Source organism: Phyllobates terribilis, unplaced genomic scaffold, assembly GCF_046119375.1.
Source record: "Phyllobates terribilis strain yellow unplaced genomic scaffold, ASM4611937v1 Scaffold_3__8_contigs__length_932513732, whole genome shotgun sequence".
In the NCBI taxonomy this organism is placed as follows: domain Eukaryota; kingdom Metazoa; phylum Chordata; class Amphibia; order Anura; family Dendrobatidae; genus Phyllobates; species Phyllobates terribilis.
In genome coordinates this window covers 346,935,811-346,959,312 of record NW_027362763.1, presented here as the reverse complement: position 1 = coordinate 346,959,312, position 23,502 = coordinate 346,935,811, and the positions used below count along the sequence as shown (strand labels likewise).

The 23,502-nt window shown below is 48.7% G+C and overlaps 1 protein-coding gene across 1 annotated transcript in view; it reads right to left on the bottom strand.

Annotated features, from left to right (window-relative positions):
- The window catches only part of LOC141259356 (uncharacterized), a 751,467-nt gene that overhangs the window by 243,327 nt on the left and 484,638 nt on the right, over positions 1-23,502 (bottom strand). The window contains exons 44-45 of the mRNA XM_073675220.1: positions 21,994-22,170; positions 19,769-19,870 (exon numbers count right to left, since the gene is read on the bottom strand). Coding sequence (XP_073531321.1) covers positions 19,769-19,870; positions 21,994-22,170 — 279 coding nt within the window. The remainder of the gene's footprint in view (positions 1-19,768; positions 19,871-21,993; positions 22,171-23,502) is intronic.

Here is a 23,502-nt window from a genome sequence, read left to right as displayed (position 1 = left end):
GAATATCATGCTCTCCCCATTGTCCTCCATAGAATATTCCACTCCCCATAGTCCTCCATAAAATATATTGCACTCTCCATAGTCCTTCATATAGCATAATGCACTCCGCATCGTCCTCCATATAGTATAATGCTCTCCCCATGGTCCTCCATAGAATATCATGCTCTCCCCATTGTCCTCCATAGAATATTCCACTCCCCATAGTCCTCCATAAAATATAATGCACTCCCCATGGTCCTCCTTAGAATATCATGCACTCCACATGGGCCTCATAGAATATAATGCTCTCCCCATGGTCCTCCATAGAATTTAATACTCTCCCTATAGTCATCCATAGAATATAACGCTCTCCCCATGGTCCACCATAGAATATCATGCACTTCCCATGGTCCTCCATAGAATAGAATGCACTGCCATTGTCCTCCATCGAATATAGTGCTCTCCCCAAGGTCCTCCATAGAATCTAATGCATATAATGGGGCCATTATATTGTATGTAGGCCAATTATACTGCATAAGCTGTGTGGGGGGTTACAGTAGGGGGTCATACTGTGTTGGGGTCACCATACTTTGCCTTGGGAGTTTAGGTGGGGTACAGTAGTGTCATTATACTATGCATGTGGAGGCTAATGTGGAGGAATTCACCATGGCAATATACTGTTTTGGGGGCATTTTTTGGCATCATACTTTATGGGGGCAATGAAACAGAAATCTAGGAGTAAGCAGGAGTCAAATTACTTTTTAAAAGCTGCAAAGTTGTGAGATATCCTTATTAGTGATGAGCGAGCACTAAAATGCTCGGGTACACGTTGCTTGGGTCGAGCAAATTGGAATACTCGGGTGCTCGACCCGAGCAACGAGTCCAATGCAAGTCTATGGGAATCTGAAGCATTTTTCAGGTGGCTCCCCCCCGGTGGTCTGCAGAGGGCCTAAAAATTGCCGAAATCCATGGGAACAGTGCTCAAATGACATGGGAACAGCATGGGGAAGACCCCTGGAAGCATTTCTGACTCCCAGGTCACTGCTGTTAACAATGTTGTCAGTATTACGCCACTTTTACGGACTCACAATAAGACATAAAAAAACTAAACCAAAATGGATTTTCCTGGGAAATACATTAAGGAACATCCTTTCCAGGGTAATGACTTATAGAAGGCAAAATAAATAACCAAAACCAAAAATACTCCTCCACACCTTGGGCTATGTTCACACGTTGCGTATTTGCACTTTTGCATTGCTTTCAACCAAGACAAATGCATTCACCAGGAAATGTAATTTTAACATTTTACAACCTTATCTGGCCATGTGGTGTGTGACACATCATCAGACACATGCATACAGTGCTGAAAAGACATGGGAACAGCATGGGGAAGACCTCTGGAAGCATCTCTGACTTCCAGGTCACTGCCTAAAAGTGTGCCCATCATAAATGATCCTTGGCGCATACGAAGATGCCTCCCGCCATGCACCTGTCATTGCAGACTTGCAACAATCACCGTCCACGTCCTTGTCCCACTGCAGCGTTCAGTTGTCCCTACCCCATTACTTGGAATGCAAGCGCAAGTATGCAGGCAGCCAGCCACCCACCCACCCACAGGCTGCAATACTATACTGGTAAATTTTTGATAGCTGCTTGCACTTGAAATGTGGCCTATTAAGCTCGTGGAGGCAGAAGCTTTTCACAACCACATGCCGGTGGCGGCTGGGTGTCCATACTCGGTCCCCAGCCACCACTATATTTCCCGGTATCGCCTCCGCCTTCCACAAGCACGGGTCCCACAACATTACCCGTGCCCTCCCCAGTGCACTTACTGGGAAGGACCGCCTAACCACAAACACGTGAATAGGTGAATGTGGCCAGGGATGGTACGGAGCCAGTCCACAACTTTTTTTTGCTGACAGTTGTATTTAGCTCGGTGAAAGGACTGGCATAGAGGGAAACCCTATCTACCCTGCATGTCACTTCTCACAGGGAGTCCTGTAATGCAGCTTGTTGCAGAAGCAATGGCAGCCTGTCCAACATCAACTCACCCTTGTCGGTGGTGCTTTGACACACACACATCTTTCTTTGAGCATTTAATTTCTTGAATAAAGAGTTGGACAATGGCCTGATCTGTAATGCGGTTTGAGAAATAACATGCATAAGCATGGCCGATCCACATTAAAAAAGAAGCCATAGAGTGTTCGAGAACCTTCCCCCACACTTTTCTTAGCCAGGGCTGCTTTTCGGCAGGCTTGGACAGGCCCACCAGAGAACCGGAGACTCCTCCGGCGGGCCCTGGCTTCACCTTCAGGAGAGTTCATAGTGCCGAGGTGAGGCCATGATGATGATAGAGGCCACCATCTGCTTAGTTTTCTGTTACTTGGAATGCAAGTGCAAGTATGCAGCCAGACACCCACCCACCCACAGGCTGCAACACTAAACTGCCAGATTTCTGGGCAGCTTTTTGCACTTGAAATATGGCCTTTTAAGCTTGTGGAGGCAGAAGCTTTTCACAAACTCATGCCGGTGACGGCCGGGTGTCCATACTCGGTCCCCAGCCGCCACTATATTTCCCGGTATCGCCTCCGCCTTCCACAAGCACGGGTCCCTCAACATTACCCGTGCCCTCCCCAGTGCACTTACTGGGAAGGACCGCCTAACCACAAACACGTGGACAGGTGAATGTGGCCAGGGACGGTACGGAGCCAGTCCACAACTTTTTTTTGCTGACAGTTGTATTTAGCTCGGTGAAAAGACAGGCATAGAGGGAAACCCTATCTACCCTGCATGTCATTTCTCACAGGAAGTCCAGTAGTGCAGCTTGTTGCAGAGGCAATGAGAGCCCGTCCAAAATCAACTCGCCCTTGTCGGTGGTGCTTTGACACACACACATCTTTCTTTGAGCATTTAATTTCTTGAATACAGAGATGGACAATGGCCTGAGGGAAACCGTATCTACCATGGCTGTCATTTCCTCATCACCAGGTTCCGCCCATTGTCACACACGACCATGCCTGGCTGTATGTTCAGCGGTGAGAGCCACAGATCAGGCTTCTGTGTTACAGCTTTCAACAACTCTGCAGCACTGGGCGGTTTGTCAATTAAGAATTAAGCATGTTATCTTCAGCACAGCCTGTTCCCGCTTGGCCAAGGCAGTGCTGCAGTGCTGTCAGCTTGTGACTGATGTGGTCATTTCGGAGATGGAGGAGGAGGTGCATGAGCTGAACAATGTGATTACATTGTTGTTAAATTGGTGACGCTGTTTTTTATACTAAAGAAAGATCCTATTGTTTTGTTTCTTTTACGTTTTTTTTTAAGACAAATGCATTCACCGGGAAATGTCATTTTAACATTTTACAACCTTAGCTGGCAATGTGGTGTTTGACACATCATCAGACACTTCCTGTTTTATTTATGATGGAGGGACTCTGAAAGTCATAAAGCCTATTTTTATAGGGACATCAGACGGCCCTTACTATTCTTAAAAGGCCAGCAGTCGGCCCTAGCTATTGTTAGAGAGCCATCAGCCAGCTATGCTTTGCTGTTCCCATTATTAACAAGTGGGTCTCCTATACTGTTATTGCATATCCAGTGACTGCAAGGGCTGCCAAAACTTTGGACGCAACTCAATACCCCTTTGAAGAGACATAGAGGAGGGTCTCAGTAAAAAAAATGTTCCCATTATAAAGGAGCGGGTCTCCTATAAGGGGTAATGCCCATGCTGTGACTGCAAGGGCTGCCAAAATTTGGGAAATACCCCACTAAGAATTTAAAGACACATAGAGCAGGGCCACAGTAACAAGGTACGACATGTTCCCATTAGAAAGGAGAGAGTCTGCTATACAGTTATAGGGTATGCAGTGAGTCCAACGGCTGACAATTTTAGGAAAAACCCCACTAAGAATTTAAAGACACACAAAGCAGGGCCACAGTAACAAAGTACGACATGTTCCCATTAGAAAGGAGAGAGTCTGCTATACAGTTATAGGGTATGCAGTGAGTCCAACGGCTGACAATTTTAGGAAAAACCACACTAAGAATTTAAAGACACATGGAGCAGAGCCACAGTAACAAGTACGACATGTTCCCATTAGAAAGGAGATAGTCTGCTATACAGTTATATGGTATGCAGTGAGTCCAACGGCTGACAATTTTAGGAAAAACCCCACTAAGAATTTAAAGACACATGGAGCAGGGCCACAGTAACAAGTACGACATGTTCCCATTAGAAAGGAGAGAGTCTGCTATACAGTTATAGGATATGCAGTGAGTGCAACGGCTGACAATTTTAGGAAAAACCCCACTAAGAATTTAAAGACACACAGAGCAGGGCCACAGTAACAAGGTACGACATGTTCCCATTAGAAAGGAGAGAGTCTGCTATACAGTTATAGGGTATGCAGTGAGTCCAACGGCTGACAATTTTAGGAAAAACCTTACCAAGAATTTAAAGACACATAGAGCAGGGCCACAGTAACGACAAATTCCCATTAGAAAGGAGTGAGTCTCCCATAGTGATGGCCTATGCAGTGAATGCAAGGGATGCCAAAAATTTGGAGGCACTTCAATGCCCCTTGGAAGAGACGTGGAGGAGGGCCTCATAAAAAAATGTTCCCATTAGAAAGGAGCGGGCCTCCTATACTTGTAATGCCCAAGCACTAAGTGTATGATCTGACAAACATTTACCCCTGGGTGGTATGCATGAACATACTGTATCAAAAATTTTTTTTACGGGCATCATAAACACCCTTTAAAAAAATTAGGTGGGTGTTGCATCACGGACCATGGTCACCCTGGTGATATGGTGGTGGAGGATGAGGAGAAGGAGGAGGACAAGAGCAAATAGCCAAAATCAGCAAGCGTATAACCATGTGTGGGTGTGAAAAGGTGCATGGTAATACACCTCTCAAGAAAAGACACTGGATTGGAGTTTATGTTACGCTGCTATCATTCGGTGGTGTTGAGAAGTCTGGTCCAATCCAGTCCTTGTTCATGTTTATAAGAGTCAGCCTGTCAGCATTTTCAGTTGACAGGTGGATGCGCTTATCAGTTATAATTCCACCAGCAGCACTAAAAACCCGCTCTGATAAAATGCTGGCGGCAGGGCAGGCCAGGACCTCCAAGGCATAGAGAGCCAGTGCATTCCACATATCCAGCTTGGATACCCAATAATTATAAGGCACAGCGGAATCACGAAGGATGTTGGTACAGTCGGCAAGGTACTCCCTCAGCATCTTCCCAAACTTGCATGCCTTGTGAGAGTACCCCGCGCCTCAGGGCCTGTCCGATGGGAGAAAACTGAGAAAACTCTCCCAGAACTTTGACAATGTTCCCCTGCCTTTGCTGGATTGAATTTGTGTCTCTCTCGCCTGTACTCCTTGGTTGTCCAACGAAGTGTGCCCTCTGCCGCCAGCGTTTTCAGATGGGAATTTTTTTAATAGTTTCGCAACAAGGGCCTTCTGGTACAGCCCCATTTTTGTAGACCTGTCCGCCTCAGGAATAAGAGATAAAAAGTTCTCCTTGCAGCATGGGTCTAGAAGTGTCACCAACCAGTAATATCTGTCACCCAAAATTTTGAGAACGCGAGGGTCATGGGAAAGGCAACGTAACATAAACTCAGTCATGCGTGCCAGACTACTAACAGGCAAGACTATCGTGTCCTCACCAAGAGGATGACTGACCAGGCTCTCCTCCTCCTCCTCTCTGTCCTCTGGCCATCCACGCTGAACAGACAGTATGACGGCTGTGCAGGTAGTACCGTCTATAGTGCATGAAACTAGCTCCTGTCCTTCCTCCTCCTCCTCCTCTTCCTCATTGTCACCCAATCAACGTTGGGATGAGATGAGGCTTGGCTGTGCGTAATCACCCTGTTTGGTTCCTTGCTCCATGTCATCGTGTACCCCGTGCAATGCATCCTCTTTGATTGAGAGCAGAGAGCGTTTCAGAAGACAGAGAAGCGGGATGGTGACGCTAATTATGGCGTCATCGCCGCTCACCATCTTGGTGGAGTCCTCAAAGTTTTGGAGGATGGTACATATGTCTGACATCCATGTCCACTACTGAGGTCTTATGTGTAGAGTCTGAACTGAATACCGACAGCCTTGTTGATGCTGGTACTCAACAACTGCCCTCTTCTGCTCACAAATCCTTCCCAACATCTGCAGTGTAGAGTTCCAACGCATGGGGACATCACACACCAGTCTGTGAACCAGAAGCTGCAAACGCTGCTGAAACACTGCAAGGGCGGCGGAAGCTGTAGCTGACTTTCTAAAATGGGCACACAGACGGCGTACTTTAAAAAGCAGATAAGGCAGCTCCGGGTAGGATTTGAGAAACCACTGAACCACGAGGTTAAGCACATGGGTCAGGCATGGTACGTGTGTGAGCTCGCCTCACCCCAGAGCCGCCACCAGGTTACGGCCATTATCACACACGACCATGCCTAGCTGTAGGTTCAGCGGTGTGAGCCACAGCTCTGCCTGCTCTTTCAGAGCTGTCCACAACTCTTCCGCATTGTGCGCTTTTTCACCTAAGCATATTAGCTTCAGCACAGCCTGTTGCCGCTTGGCCGAGGCAGTGCTGCAGTGCTTCCAGCTTGTGACTGATGTGGTCATTTCGGAGATGAAGACTGAAGAGGAGGAGGAGGCTGAGGAGGATGAGGTTCAGGAGCTGTAGACCATGGGGGCAACTCTGATTGACCTAGGGCCCGTAGTCCTTGGCGTCGGGAGGACGTGTTCCGTCCCAAGGACCGACTGGGTCCCGGCTTACACTATGTTAACCCAGTGTGCCATCAGCGAGATGTACCGTCCCTGCCCACAAGCACTTGTCCGTGGTTAGGTGGACTTAACTGGTAACTGCGTTGTTGAGAGCACAGCTAATGTTTTGGGACACGTGCTTGTGTAATGCGGGGATGGCACACTGGGAGAAATAGTGGCGGCTGGGGACCGAGTACCGAGGGACGGCCACCGCCATCAGGTTGCGGAATGCTTCCGTCTCCACGAGCCTAAAAGTCAACATTTCGAGCGCAAGCAGTCGTGAAATGTGAGAATTTAGTAGTGTGGCCTGTGGGGCGTTGGCTGCATATTTGCGCTTGCATTACAAGAACTGGGGTATGTGCAACTTAACGCTGCGCTGGGACCCGGACATTGACGTGCTTCCTGATGCTGCTACTTGAGAGTGTGCAATGACTGGTGCAGGGCAGGAGGCATCTTCGCATGCACCATGGACAGGGGATTGGCTTGCATCCACAACAGCGGAAGAAGCAATGGTGCCACCCGCAGACACTGTTCCTGGACCCTGGGGTTCGGCCCACAAAGTCGGGTGCTTGGCTGCCATGTGCTTAATCATGCTGGTGGTGGTCAGGCTGGTCGTTTTTGCCACCCCTGCTGATGATGGCCTGGCAGGTGGTGCAAATGGCCTTTTTGGGGTTATCGGCAGAGTCTTTAAAAAACAACCAGACTCGGGAAGACAGTTGTACTGGCAACTTCCTTATTGTTGGTGTTACGGGGAACGTTTGCCTGCCTTCTATCTGCGGCCACCACACTGCTTCTTCCTGCCTGTTGGGGTGCTCTGCCTCCCTCCCCCTGTGTGCTGCTGTCCTCGCTCTGCATGTCCTCCTGCCAGGTTTGGTCAGTTACTATATCGTCCACCACCTAGTCTTCCACTTCCGCACCCTGGTCCTCCTCCTGACTTTCTGGCAAATGTGTCTCATTATCGTCCACCTCTTGTGACACTTTCCCACCGTCACCTTCGTGTGACCGTGGCTGCTCAAATATTTGGGCATCGCTACATGCAATCTCCTCTTACCCCGCTTCAAGTGGACCAGGCGAGAGGCCCGAATCTATAAATGGAGAAGTGAACAGCTCTTCAGAGTGTCCAAGTGAGGGATCAGTTGTCTCTGGGCACTCGGCATGGTGGGAGGAAGGAGGATCAGGGTGAGGAATATGCGGTCCAGACTCATGGCTACTGAGACTTGACCGTGTGGAAGACAGGGTGGTGGTGGTGGTGGCTAAGTGACTGGAAACATTATCCGCTATCCAACCAACAACCTTTTGACACTGCTCTGGGTTCAATAGTGGTGTGCTGCGGTCCCATAGAAATTGGGACAGGAATGTCAGGCGAGAAGATGTGGGTGTTTGTTGTGGCACAATTTCGGCTTGCCCACGGCTTTGTCCTCGGCCTCTGCATGCACCATTAGCATCACGTCCAGTTCCCCATCCCTTGCCGCGTGCCTTGCCCATTTTAAATGGAGGACAGTATCTTCCACGCTCACTACAAATGACTGAGTTTGGACGAGTCTGTGATGAGCATGGCGGCGCCAGGTCTTATATAGGCCTCATGACGCTGTGCGGCCAGCCAATCACTGTAATGCCCACAACCAACATGGCTACGGCATTACAGTGCATGGCAGGCAATCCCTGCATGTTCATTGGCTCTCTAAAGAGCAGGGACCCGAGTTCCTGCCCGAGCAACCCAGAAATACTCACCGAGCTTGTCGAGCACCATGATGCTCGGGCGAGTACCGAGTAGTGGCGAGCGCGTTCGCTCATCACTAATCCTTATTAGTGACCCCGACTAGTGATGAGCGAGTATGCTTTGTTAACCCTTTCGCCGAGTATACTCGGCCGAGCACCGAGTATTTATAGAATGCTTGGGCTTTAATTTTTCGTCACTCCGTGAATATTATTTGCGACTGTTTGACAGATTTAATACATGTGAGGAATGCCTGTTTTACCAGCATTCCTCACACGTATTAAATCTGTCAAGCAGTTGCAAATCATGTTCACGGAGCGACGAAAACTTAAAGCCCGAGCACGCTATAACTACTCGGTGCTCGGCCGAGTATACTCGGTGAAAGGGTTAACAAAACATACTCGCTCATCACTAACCCCAACACATATATATATTTTTTTGGAGGCGGTCAATTAGAACTTCTGTTATGGGGCCCCATGATTTCTATGTATGCCCCTTGTTGACTCCTGTATAAATAGAAATGATGTGTCTCAGCCCTTTGCGGTGGAGGTTGATGCATCTGAGGTGGATGTGGGAGAGGTATTATCTCAGGGTCTGTCTCTTGGTAAACTCCATCCATGAGCCTTTTTCTCTCATCAGCTGAACACAATTATGATATTGCTAATAGGAAGTTACTAGCAATCAAACTAGCATTTGAGGAGTGGCAGCACTTTTTGGAGGAAGCTATTCACCCAATTACAGTGATTACAGACCATAAGAATGTTCTCTATTTTGAGTCTGCAAAACGACTTACACTGAGACAAAATGTGCAGTTGGGGGAGGAAGGGTTGAACTAGATGGACCTAGGTCTTTATTCAACCTACGTTACTAAGCTTGTTTTTCAATAGGTTTAATTTCTTAGTCATCTTTCGCCTTGGTTCTAAAAACATAAAGGCCAATGTTTTGTCTAGGAGTTTTCCTGGGGGGAATGCTGTGAAGAGTCTATGCCAATCCTTCAGAAGGGAGTGGTGGTGTCTGCACTTTATACTGAAGTGGCGTCTGAGATCGCAAAAACTCAATATAGTGCACCATCTGGGGGTTCCTACTGACAAATCATTTGTTCCCCTGAATTTTCGTCTTAAGGTCCTGGAAGAACATCATGATTTAGTACTCAGTTGGTCATCCTGGGGTTTAAAGGATGCTTGATCTCATATTGAGTCACTTTTCGTGGCCTAAATTTCTGGGGGGTGTGGTAGCCTATGTTTCTGCCTGTGCCACTTGTGTACATTCTTAGGCATCTCATTCTCGTCCTTCAGGTTGTTTGCAGTCTTTGAGTATTCCCACTCAACCATGGACAAACATTTCTATGGACTTTATAACTGATTTCCTCTCCTCTGCTGGTAATTTTGTTGATAGGTTTTCTAAAATGAAACATTTTATTGCCTTGTCGTAATTACCAAATGCCAAGACGTTGGCTCAGGTGTTTGTTCAGGAGATTATTAAACTTCACGGTGTTCCATCTAATATTGTCTCAGATAGAGATATGCAGTTTATGGCTAAATTCTGGAGAATTTTTTGTTCTCTGTTAGGGATTAAGCTATCCCATTCATCGGCTTTTCACCTTCAGTCTAATGGGCAAACGGAACGTGTTAATAAGAATATGGAGCAGTATTTACGTTGTTTTGTATCTGAAAATCAGGAAGAGTGGTCCTATTTTCTTTCTCTTACTGAATTTACTGTGGTATCGACCTCTCTCTGTGTTTATGGTCGGCATCCTCAGTTCTGTACATTGCATGAAGGGAGCTCATCAGGGGTACCTGGGGAGGATCAGTTTGTTTCTTCATTATTATCTACATGGGAGTGCATTCAGTGACATTTGCATGACATGAGTTCATATATACTGTAAACGTTCGGCCGATTGTAAACATGTGCCTGGTCCAGACCTGTGTGTGGGTCATCTGGTGTAGTTGTCTACCAAGAACATTAAACTTAAAGTACCTTCGTTGAAGTTAGGACTTCGGTTTATTGGTCGGTATAAAATTATAGAGGTCATTGATCCTGTTGCTTTCCATCTGGCATTACCTTCATCATTCAAAATTCATAACTTTTTTTTTTACAGGTCTTTTTAAAGAAATATGTGGTTTCTGAAACCTCTCCTCCCTTACCACTACCTCCGTTCCTAGTTGATGGGTCATTAGAGTTTCAGGTATCTAACAATATAGATTCCCATGTCATCCACCGCTCATTGCAATATTTGATTCATTGGAAGGGTTCTGGTCCTGAGGAGAGGACTTGGGTACCAGCCTCTGATATACAAATACACGCCGAACGTTTAGTTAGGTCCTTTTGTGGCACCCCAGGGGTCTGGTTTCCACAGTAACAGCAATGTTATGTCTGAGAGCAGGTGGGAGGTCTCTTGGTCAGGAATCCTGTGCATGCCACACCTCCTGCCCAGTCCTGTGAGGGGAAGGACTTCCCCTATATAAACCTAGGGCTGAGGCAGGGTTAGTGAGTAGAGAAGAAGTAGAGAAGAGAAGCAGCATAGGAAGAAACAACAGGAGCTCTGTGGGAGCAGTGCTACAAGGAGTCAGGGGCTGGCAGCTGCAGAGCTCGCCCTGACTGAGAAGTTATCACCGGACCCGGAGTCCGAGGCTGTGGGGACTAACTCCTATCCAGCAGCAGAAACCGACCGGCAGGGGATTGCAGGTCCTCTGGCTCAGAAACCCGAAGGCACGGTCACACGCGTGGGACCAGCACCGCCGTCGTGGAGCGGAAGCTACTAGAAGGCCCCGAGTCACCGGCCATACGGGTGAGCACCACACGGTACACTCAGGGACGTGGGCTACTTATACCCGCCTCTAGCAAGGTAGCCAGAAGAGTATCGTTAGTTTGGGAGGCCTACAACTCCGCCTGGCCAGGGGAGATCCCATCTGCTCAAGGACTGACCAGGCCCCAATCGCTAGCCAGTACTCCGGGAGGGTCTATCTTTGTCACCAGTAAAGACCCTGAACTACACCGTACCGTCTCCGAGTGGTTCCTGCTACCCCCATCATCCACGTCGGCTGCCCTGAGGCCATACCCCTCCCGTTGGGGGTTATACTATCACGCTGCACAATCCTACCACCGGCCTCAGCGGTCTGCCCTGCAGCAGCAGCTCCTTAGCTGTACTCAACGGGTGGCGTAGTCGTCCAACATCTACCGCTGATACAGCGCCACTTAGTCTGACTCCCTGGGCACGGACCGGATCACCGCCACAAGACTACAACCCTCAACAGATCCGGCTCCGGGTAAACTCCCGCGTGCGCAACGCTGCGCGACACAGGCCCAGGGGCGCGTCAACTTTTGGCGTAGTCGGCAGGATCTCGTGCCCGCAACCACCGGGTACTGCGTGCCTGAAAAAGACTGTTCAAACTTACCAGTGGTGAAGATTCCCGCCATCCGGCGCCATCTTCTACATTCTTCCCGCCATCCGCGAAGTTTTCCCGCCATCCGGCGCCATCTTCGGCCTTCTTCCCGCCATCCGTGGAGGTTTCCCGCCATTGGACGCCATCTTGAGGACGCCGCGCGGGAAGAAGAGGGGCGTGGACTCCGAAAGCGCGCGAGAACTGAAGCCCCGCCTCACGTCCGGACGTTGCGTAAGGTCCTGGAAGGAGCCCAGCAAACGCCGACGTCACAGGAGCGCGACGGAAGGTCCTCAACCCTGACGATCCACTGCGGAGCCGCGGCCTACGGAAGAGGATCATCGCAAGGTAGGCCACGGTCCACTAGGGGGGAGAAGGATGTCGGATACGGAGGAGAGCTTCACCGCTTCAACCCCCGCCAGCGCCACCGCTGTTGCGGTCATGCCTTTCACCATGCCCTATATCCCGGGGGCAGCCTGGCTACCCCAGTACTCAGGGGAGTCACATACCCTGCTTGACTTTAGAGAAAAGCTGGATAGCCTCTTCCAGGTGTACCCCCTCACAGAGGAGCAAAAAGTGAGCATCCTGGTGGCCCAATTAACCGGGGCAGCCCAAAGGGAGGTAAAGTCCTGGCCACCTGGGGGGAGGACTGTCGCAGGGATACTAACCCGGCTGAGGGACACCTTTGATACCCGCACCTCAGCCGAGATCAAGCTTAGATTCTACGGGTGCAAACAGCGGGCACATGAGAGTATAAGGGACTATGCCCTGAACCTACAAGAGGCCCTGAGAGCCATTAAGCAGACCGACCCTGACGGCGTGGGAGACGAGGACAGGCTGTTGACTGAACAATTTATAGAGGGTTTATATTGCAATGCCCACCGAACCCAGTTGCGGGCAATGGCCTTACAGGACCCTCATCTGGGATTTGCACAGTTCAAGGACAGAGCCATCCGGGTGCTTCGAGAACCGGCACCAGGTGGTGTTGTGACCCACAGACGCCCCACTACCACTTACCACCAGGAGGCGGCGCCCTTGTCGGCAGGGCCTGTGGGAGCTGATGCGCAGGCTTTGAACAATGACCCGGCTCCAGACCTGCACCATCAGGTCCAAGAGCTAGCTAAAAGCGTTGCTGCGCTAACCCGAACTGTGCAGTCTTTACAGGTTTCCACTCCAGGGAAGATCCAGCTGGCATCCGGACCGGAGGACATCCCGTGGCGTCGACCAAGGAGGACCCCACCGGCCAGAGGAAGACCCAGCGACCGATACAACGAGGACGGACGACCCATCTGCCGCCGCTGCAATCAACCCGGACATATGGCAAGGTACTGTCCTTTAAACTGGCACAACCTGGGGTAGAGGGCCAACCCCCAGGAAAAAGATCACCAGGCCCATCGAACTGGCGCGACAAATATGTGGGAGGACGTCCAGTCTTACCCGTGGTACTGGATGGCATTCCTATGAGTGCCCTACTGGACACCGGGTCACAGGTCACCACCATCCCGTACGTGCTCTTCAAGCAGTACTGGAATGACTCGGATATTACCCGCTACCCTGACGACGACTTGAGTATCATCGCCAGCAATGGTCAGCCCGTGCCACAGATCGGATTTAAAGAGGTGACCATTAAAATTGGTAGAGTTGAACTGGCAGCACAGGGACTGATCATTGTAGACATTGACAAACACGAGAGTCACCCAAAGATAACTCTAGGAACTAATGTAATTGAAAATTGTCTTGCAGAGGTGATTTTCCTTTTACAGCAGGTTGCCAAGAACGCCAGCTCCGGCAAGCAGCGAGTGCTCCAAAAAGAGATCCGGGCACTGATGCGACGGCAACAGGTGGAACTCTCCGGCGGTGAGATTGGTAGCGTGAGAATGTGTGACCCTTTCCCTATTGCCATGCCCCCAAAAAGTGAAATGATGATTTGGTGCCGGGCAGCTATTGGTCTGAGAGGTAGAGATCACCAGGCAATGGTAGAACCAGTTTACTCAGACAGTAGGCCCACCATCTTGACAGCACGGGGGGTGGTTAATGTACGCCATGGGAGGGTGCCCGTTCACATAATCAATATCGGGAAGAGGGAAGTGTACCTGCCCCGGTATGCCACGCTAGCCAAATTATATACCATTAACCAAAATGCTATACAATCTGTGGAACCCTTGCCTCCATCTCACCCGGAGGAAGGTAACGGCTCTAAGAAAACAATGGAGGACTGGTGTCAGCAACTACATTTGGGTACTGACTCCACTCCCTCACACCAGAAACAGGGAGTCTATCGGGTGGTTCAAGAGTACGAGAGAGTGTTTAGTAAACACCCGTTAGACTTCGGGCGAGTCAAGGGGGTAGAACACCACATCCCCACGGGAGACCATCCTCCCATAAAAGAGAGGTATCGACCCGTACCCCCTGCACACTACCAACACGCCAAGGGGATGCTTAGAGACATGAAGGAGGCTGGGGTGATCAGGGATAGCTGTAGCCCCTGGGCAGCTCCACTAGTCTTAGTCAAAAAGAAAGACAACACCATGAGGATGTGTGTAGATTACCGGAAAATCAACCGTATCACACACAAGGATGCGTACCCCTTACCAAGGATAGAGGAGTCTTTGGCTGCTTTAAGATCTGCTAACTTCTTCTCTACCTTGGATCTCACTAGTGGGTACTGGCAGGTTCCTGTAGCAGAGGCGGACCGGGAGAAGACCGCATTCACCACCCCGATGGGACTTAGCGAGTTTACCTGCATGCCGTTCGGACTCTGCAACGCACCAGGAACCTTCCAACGATTAATGGAGTGCTGTCTGGGCCACAGAAACTTAGAGACGGTCTTGTTGTACCTGGACGATGTCATCGTATATTCCAAGACGTATGAGGACCACCTGAAACACCTGGCGGAAGTGTTCGAAGCTCTGGCAAGCTACGGCCTAAAGGTGAAACCCTCCAAGTGTCACCTCCTGAAACCAAAGGTGCAGTACCTGGGACACGTGGTGAGCGCTGATGGAGTGGCTCCCGACCCTGATAAGATCACCGCAATTAAGGAATGGCCAAGTCCCTCCAGTGTAAAGGAAGTGCGGCAGTTCCTCGGGTTGGTAGGCTATTACCGCAGATTCATCCCCGGTTTCACCAAAAAGGCAGCTCCTATGCAGGACCTCCTGATAGGCCAGTCCCGGAAGGCCAAGAACCAGAAGCCACCCTTCAGATGGGAGAAGTTAGAAGAAGAGTCCTTCCGCCAGCTGAAGATGGCCCTCACGGGGGATGAAATCCTGGCGTACCCTGATTACAGCCAGCCCTTTATCCTCTACACCGACGCAAGTAACATCGGGCTAGGAGCCGTGCTGTCCCAGATCCAGCAGGGGAAAGAACGAGTAATCGCTTACGCCAGCCGAAAACTGCGACCCACCGAGAGAAACCCTGAGAATTACAGCTCATTTAAGCTAGAGTTCCTGGCAGTGGTGTGGGCAGTCACCGAACGCTTTAAGCACTACCTCGCTTCTTCCCGGTTCACCGTGTACACGGATAACAACCCGTTGACACACCTGGACACGGCAAGACTCGGTGCCCTAGAGCAGAGATAGATGGCCCGTCTGTCCAACTACGAGTTCACAATCAAATACCGGGCAGGACGCTCCAATACCAACGCGGATGCCAAACCTACCGGACGTAGGAGAAGATCCAGAGGGACTGGAAGAAGTTGAACTCCCCGCATTCCACCGTCATGGGACTATCCAGTATTCCCATCGGGTAAGGAGTAAGCAAGCCGCTACGTTTAACCCCTTGCCTCATTACAACTGGGAGGAAACGCAAGACAGTGACCCTGCCGTCCGACTGGTGAAGGAGATGCTGACTCGGCCAGAGGCTCGCCTTGACCCAGATGCTCCGGAGGAAGCCAAACAACTGTGGGCTGAGAAGAGTCGACTGTTCCTTTACAAGGGGAAGTTGTGCCGCAGAATGGTTAACTCCCGGACGCATGAACTAATCTGGCAAGTAGTGGTGCCACGAAGAGACGCAGCCATGGTGATGGAGGCATACCACGACGGGGCTGGACACTTCGGATGGAAGAAGCTGGAGTTCCTGCTGCGCGAGTGGTTCCACTGGGTAGGCATGAGGGGAACCATCGAGAGGTGGTGCAGAGACTGTGGCCCGTGCAACCTAAGAAGGAAGGACCGTGCCAGCCAGAAGACTCCCCTGCAGTCCATCGTCACCCGGCAGCCGTTGGAACTGGTAGCCTTGGATCATGTAAAACTGACCCCAAGCAGAAGTGGCTACGTCTACGCACTAACCATCGTGGATCACTACTCCCGGTTCTTGGTTGTCGTCCCCGTCAAGGACTTAACAGCTCGAACAGCAGCTAGAGCCTTCCAGCAGCATTTCTGCCGTCCACACGGGTACCCGGACCAAGTGTTGACAGACCAGGGACCTGCCTTTGAAGCGGAGGTCTTCCAAGAATTCTGCACTCTGTATGGCTGCCGGAAGATAAGGACGACACCCTATCATCCGCAAACTAATGGACTTTGTGAGAAAATGAACCAGGTGGTAATGGATCTTCTGAAAACGTTGCCCCTGGAAGAACGCAGTCTGTGGCCTGAGAAGCTGCCCGATCTGGTGGACCTATACAACCACATCCCGGTAGGTTCCACCAACTGTACCCCGGCTTACCTAATGAGGGCGAGACCTGGTAAGTTACCTGTTGACCTGGAAATGGGAGTCCTGACACCCGAGGACACTTCACCAGAAGCAGACTGGGACACAGAGAGGCAGCAGCAGTACCGGAGAGTACAGGAGAGCGTGGAGCGAAGTCTCTGTCAGGCTAGGGAAAGACAAGAGAAAGCTTACAACCAGTATGCTCCCGCTGTTCCCCTGGTACCCGGAGAGCAGGTCTTGAAGAGAAAAAGACGGCTCCACAAGTTGGACGACCAGTGGGAGAAGGACCCGTACACCGTACTGCCCTCAAGCCACGACAACCCAAAGGTCTGTACCATCAGTAAAGACGGAGGGGAAACCACAACCATTGTATCCCAGGATCACCTGAAGAAGTGTCCCGAACAGCTACGGAACCCTGAAGAGGAACAAGAGGGCCCTCGACCCGTAGAGGAAAGGGAAGACATGGTTAGTACTGTGCTCGGAGACTTCCCTCGGTCTTGGACTCAAGTCAATGGCGCAGTTGTGGTGCCCGTGCTCACCTTCCTCCAACCAGCATCCCAAGCACCTACGGAGCGACAGGTAGAGCTGGAAGAGCAGCCGGTCCAGGAGGCAGAAGACTCCACACAAGCAGAACAGGAGGATCAACCCTCTGCTTATAGTGAGCCTGCCGTACCCCTAGTGAGCCAAAGAGCCGGTAGACAGCTGCCCAGTTTACCCTTGACAGCTCCTACACCCTGTAGTTCAGGGCTAGACAGTCAGCTCCGTAGGTCCACTAGGGCCACTAGAGGCCAGTTACCCGCACGTTGGAGGATTTGAAATGTATAAATTGTTTTATTTGTGGTTACCTGTTTTTCTTGTTGCTTGTGTATAATTATGTGTTTCTAGTTATTTATAGGAGTCCTTGGTGGATTTACCGGGAATCCTTTGTACATGGTTGGAGCGTAACCCAGGACGGACTAAAGACTGTTAAGGACTCGGGGCAGGACAGACCCCTACCTGGTTACGTCTCCCTGTTTTGGTGAAATGGACACCTTGCTTTCTTCAAAGACTGCACCCGGTTACGGACATGCCGTGACCACCTTTATGTGTTTCTTTATTGTATTGTTATTGTTATATCTTGTTATGTTTTTCTAAAATATGTTTAGTCCCGGAGTACTAAATTTCACTAGGGGGGAATGTGGCACCCCAGGGGTCTGGTTTCCACAGTAACAGCAATGTTATGTCTGAGAGCAGGTGGGAGGTCTCTTGGTCAGGAATCCTGTGCATGCCACACCTCCTGCCCAGTCCTGGGAGGGGAAGGACTTCCCCTATATAAACCTGGGGCTGAGGCAGGGTTAGTGAGTAGAGAAGAAGTAGAGAAGAGAAGCAGCATAGGAAGAAACAACAGGAGCTCTGTGGGAGCAGTGCTACAAGGAGTCAGGGGCTGGCAGCTGCAGAGCTCGCCCTGACTGAGAAGTTATCACCGGACCCGGAGTCCGAAGCTGTGGGGACTAACTCCTATCCAGCAGCAGAAACCGACCGGCAGGGGATTGCAGGTCCTCTGGCCCAGAAACCCGAAGGCACGGTCACACGCGTGGGACCAGCACCGCCGTCGTGGAGCGGAAGCTACTAGAAGGCCCCGAGTCACCGGCCATACGGGTGAGCACCACACGGTACACTCAGGGACGTGGGCTACTTATACCCGCCTCTAGCAAGGTAGCCAGAAGAGTATCGTTAGTTTGGGAGGCCTACAACTCCGCCTGGCCAGGGGAGATCCCATCTGCTCAAGGACTGACCAGGCCCCAATCGCTAGCCAGTACTCCGGGAGGGTCTATCTTTGTCACCAGTAAAGACCCTGAACTACACCGTACCGTCTCCGAGTGGTTCCTGCTACCCCCATCTTCCACGTCGGCTGCCCTGAGGCCATACCCCTCCCGTTGGGGGTTATACTATCACGCTGCACAATCCTACCACCGGCCTCAGCGGTCTGCCCTGCAGCAGCAGCTCCTTAGCTGTACTCAACGGGTGGCGTAGTCGTCCAACATCTACCGCTGATACAGCGCCACTTAGTCTGACTCCCTGGGCACGGACCGGATCACCGCCACAAGACTACAACCCTCAACAGATCCGGCTCCGGGTAAGCTCCCGCGTGCGCAACGCTGCGCGACACAGGCCCAGGGGCGCGTCACTTTCATCACCTTCATCCAGATAAATGTGGCCCTGAGGGTCAAGGGGCCCCTCTTAGAGGGAGGTGTACTGTCATAAGGAGTTTTTTTCAAATAACTCCATCTGTCATGGTGGCGTCAGTCTGTGGATTCCACAGATTCAGACACTCCTTATGACTCCACATAGGGTTTACACAGAGTGACTCGGGCGTCGACTTCTAGAGCAGCAGCTCCTAGGCAGGTTAGAAGGAGTTAAATCTTTGCTGGACTTGGCTTGTTGGTTGCCTGTCATCACATGCTGTGGGTGAACCAGTCATGTCTGCTCTTTCCCTATTAAGCTAGCTCCACTGTTCAGGTGATGCCAGCAATAGTTCTCTATCCTGATCTGGAGAGTTGCACACTCTCTGGTTATTAGTGGTTATTTATAAAGCTGTTGCGAGCAGTCTTTTGTTAACCCTTTCCTTTTCCCACAGGTGTCTTTATATTATTTTATTGCTTCTCAGGCTGTACACTTTATATTCCTCTGTGTATTTCACTGAGAGAGTGTTGTGTGACTGTGCTTCCCTTTCTGCTCTGTCTGTCTTTTTATGTATTTCCCCATACACTGTACAGACTAGTGCTACTTAGGAGCATAGGAAGCAATGAGGCTCAGGCATCTCCACCTGCAGCAGTAATCCTGGGAAAGGGACAGCCAGAGACCCATAGCCTGAGGGTCAGCATAGATGCACATCTATTATCCCACAGTCATGCCGTGACAGCTATATGAGGCGACTTTGTTTCTGCAGCATTGGACATGCGGTGGAACTAAAGTTGGCCGGTATTTGGAACCAACAGTGCACTCTTGCAATCCAGGCTACTAGAAAAGAAAGAGATTGAAGCCTTGTTTTGCCACCACTGGGAATTCTATTAAGAAGTAAATTGCAAAGTTTCCTGTATTTAGAAGCACAATCTAGTTATAGATATCTAGGTAGAAATGGTGGAGAAATTTTGTTTTGTAGCCCTTTCTTACTGAATGTTATACAGAAAGTTTCATAATACAATTGTGGTGGGATTTAATGCTAATTCTATTGTGTTTTTCTCAAATATACATCACTAGGTGATCCTACAATGGAGATCTACACAATGATCTAGTTCTAATGCCCTACTTACACTCCATTCCATAGTAGAATATCTCTTCTTCTGAGCTGTTAATAGGAAGCTTTGTCCCATTATTAAAGAAGAAATCATCACTCTGGTCATTATTCCAGGTACCTACAAGAAGTTACATTATTATTATAGACTAGACTTCAACAACCAATCATTTTAATAAAAAGAGTAATAAAAGAACATATGCACAATTATTAGGTGAGTATTTTGACCTTATTATCAATTTAATGTATACTTTCCAACTCCAATCTGTATAAACTTGAATGCTTATAGGTGTGAAGTAGATCAGGTGATGTGTATTTGTGTAATGACGGTGGGTGTGGCCTAAGGATATCATCACCCTTTAGCAGAATTATTAGGCAGCTTATTTTCCTAAGGCAAATTGGCCAAAATAGAGATTTAACTTGCTCTGAACACTTGAAATGGCTAAAAGCTGTGCAGAGGGAGGGAGCACGCTTGACATTGCTAAGATACTTTGGTGTGATCACAGATCCATCAAAAGTTTGGTTGCAAATAGTCAGCTAGGTCTCAAAAAACATGTTGAGAAAAAAATACGCACATTAATTGTCAAAGATTTCAGTAGAATCAAATGTAAATCGACCAGGAACCCATTATTCTCCAGTGTTGTCTGGAGAGCCCAGAAGTACAAGGTGTTCAGTGGTCAGAGACATGATCAAGGTAAGGAAGGCTGAAAACCGATCACCACTCAATAAGATACATAAGTCAAGACTGGGCCAAGAAATATCTAAAGGCAGATTTTTCAAAGGTTTTATGGACTGATGAGATGACAGCGACTCTTAACAGACCAGATGGATGGGCCCATGGATGGATAAGTAATGGACACAGACCTTCACTTCCACTCAGACGCCAGCAAGGTGGAGATGGGGTACTGCTGTGGGGTAGAATTATTAACGATGAGCTAGTTGGAGCTTGAAGATGGACTTAAAATCAACTCCCAATCCTACTGCCAGCAGTGATACAGGAGAAAATCTGCATCTTTCAAAAAATCAGATTTTTATGCAGGATAATGCATTGCATGCATCAAAGTACTTCACTGCTTGGCTAGTCAGTAGTTAAAGATGAAATAATAATTCCATGGTCCCCATCCTCACTGACTTTTTTTTTCACTCTTTACTGTACATGTTAGTCCCCTTAAGGGACTTGAAGCTGTGCTCATCCGGTCGCTTGTACTATACATAGCAGTGCACAAGCACTGCTATGTATAGCTAAAATCATGATCTCCTATGAAAACCAGGTCAATTCTGGATCTCACAGGAGTATCATAATGACAAGCACAGGGGTCTTCAGCAGTCCCTCTGTTGTTACAACAACCCATTGACGACCCAGGATCATGCGCCCCCCTGCCAGAGTGTGTTAAATGCCACTGTCAGAGATTGACAGCGGTATTTAACATGTTGAGAGCGAAGCTCCACCCGCAGCTGATAAAGGCAAATAATGGCTGAATATTTCAGCCATCATCTGCCAAGAAAGACGTGGACTTGGCTTGTTAGGCTTAGTGCCCACGATGCAGAAATGAAGCAGAAATTTTCCTGCGCATTTCTGCATCTCCTTGGCAGAAAAACGCATGCAGTTTTTACATGCGTTTTTGATGCATTTTTGCATGTATATTTGCCATGCATTTTTCCAATGCATTGTATAGGCAAATCTGCATGTAGAAACGCACAAGAATTGGTCATGTCCGGATTTTTTCTGCGAGTAAAATCTGTGCAGAAAAAATCCTGACCATGTGCACAGAACTTGAAGAATGTCATAGGAAGTCATGGGATAAGGTATGCAATGCGTTTCTGGGGCGTTTCTGCGTTGCAAATACGCACCAAGAAACGCACCAAAAACGCATCATGGGCACACAGCCTTAGACTGCATCAAATTCAGGGACATGACATATGATGTAAGGATACGTCATATGTTGTGAAGGGGTTAAATATTCAAGTTTAGTAAATTTTGAAATGACCGACAGCATTGTAGTTGTTCAATAATAATATTACTCCTCAAAACTACAAATTGCCTAATAATTGTGCACACAGTGTAAATACAGTATATAGAGGCAAAATTATTGATATGGAGTAAATATAATGCCTGGACTAGAAGAACCAAGTAAAAAGTATAGCTGGGCTCCTGCACAAATAATTTGTGACGACATTTTTGCTTAGTGAAAATTATGATTTAAAATGATTAACCTTACATAGGACTATGTGACTGGCACTTACCCAGCAGTCCTTTGGTATTGTTCACGAAGCTACTGGGAAGACTGGATACAGCAGTCAGCATATTAGACTGGGCTGACACTTGGACAGACAGAAAACCTTCAAAGGTTGCAGTGATCGTTGAGCTATTGCTTTTGAAGAAGACGGCTGAATTGGTGTTATTAATATCAGTTTCCATGTCTACAAATAAAGAAAAATTATAATATTGATTATAAGTGATTGTTTCCTGATTGATAAACAACATTCATTCTATTTATTGTATTTGTTTTCCTGTTAAAAACATAGCATTTTTATAGAGTATGAAAGCGACACTTAGAAAAGTGTTCAAAGAGATATTTTTGGATTTGGTGGAAATTAATATTTTTCAAAAAAAGCTTATTCCATTTGTAGCTTGAATTACTAAGATAAAATATATAGATTGCATTATAAACTAAATTGTAAGAAACTCTAAACATGTCTATTAAATGTAACAAAAAGGAAATGCTTTTTACAGTAGACACAATTTATTGCTACAAATGCTTTTCTTTTGTATCTTACCATTTATATGGTTATGTTAAACTTAAAAGGGGTTATTGATCTCAACTATGCTCTGCTCACAAATGGTGGGAGCCAAACACTTCCATGTTATCTTTGGATGAGCTGCCTCACTTGCTGGAACAGGGACCCATTCAGTCACAGAGATAGATTTCCCACCTATGGCTGTGTGCCCACTATGCGTTTTTGAAGCGTTTCCGCAGTGGCAATTCCGCTGCAGAAACGCTTAAAAAATTGCTTGGTAGAAGGTCTGCCATGTTCCCCAATGATAATCCGCATGTGCTGTGCACATGCTGCAGAAATTTCCGCTGCGGATTATCATTGCAGAAAAATCCGCAGCACTAGCAATTATTTTGCGTAAATGCGGCGAAATCGCTGCCATTGACTTGCATTGAACCGCATAACATCCGCATGTATACATGTATGCATGCGGATGTTATGCGGCTCAATGCGCGGATGGTACCCGAGTCTGGAGAAGAGGAGACTCTCATCCGACCCAGGTACCATTAGTAAAAAAAGAATAAAACGTAAAAAAAAAAAATTATACTTACCTCTCCGGTCATAGCAGAAAAATCCGCAGCACTAGCAATTATTTTGCGTGAACGCGGCGTTTTCACCGCCATTGACTTGCATTGGAGCGCATGGATTCCACATCACTGGATCTGCAGATGCGGAATCCAAGCGTTTCAATGTTCGGATGGTACCCGGGTGTGGAGGACAGGAGACTCTCCTCCAGACCTGGGTACCACAGTATCTGTAAAAAAAAGAATAAAATAAAAAATAAATATTATACTTACCTTCTGATGGCCCCCGGTCTCCATAGTGATGCGTCCTGGCCTGCCGGCAACTCGCGATGGTCTGAAAAGGACCTGCCGTGATGTCATTTAGTCATGTGACGGGTCACGCGACCGCTGACGTCGGCAGGTCCTTTAGTGCACTGTGAGCTGCCGGCAAGCCGAGACGCATCGGATAAAGACT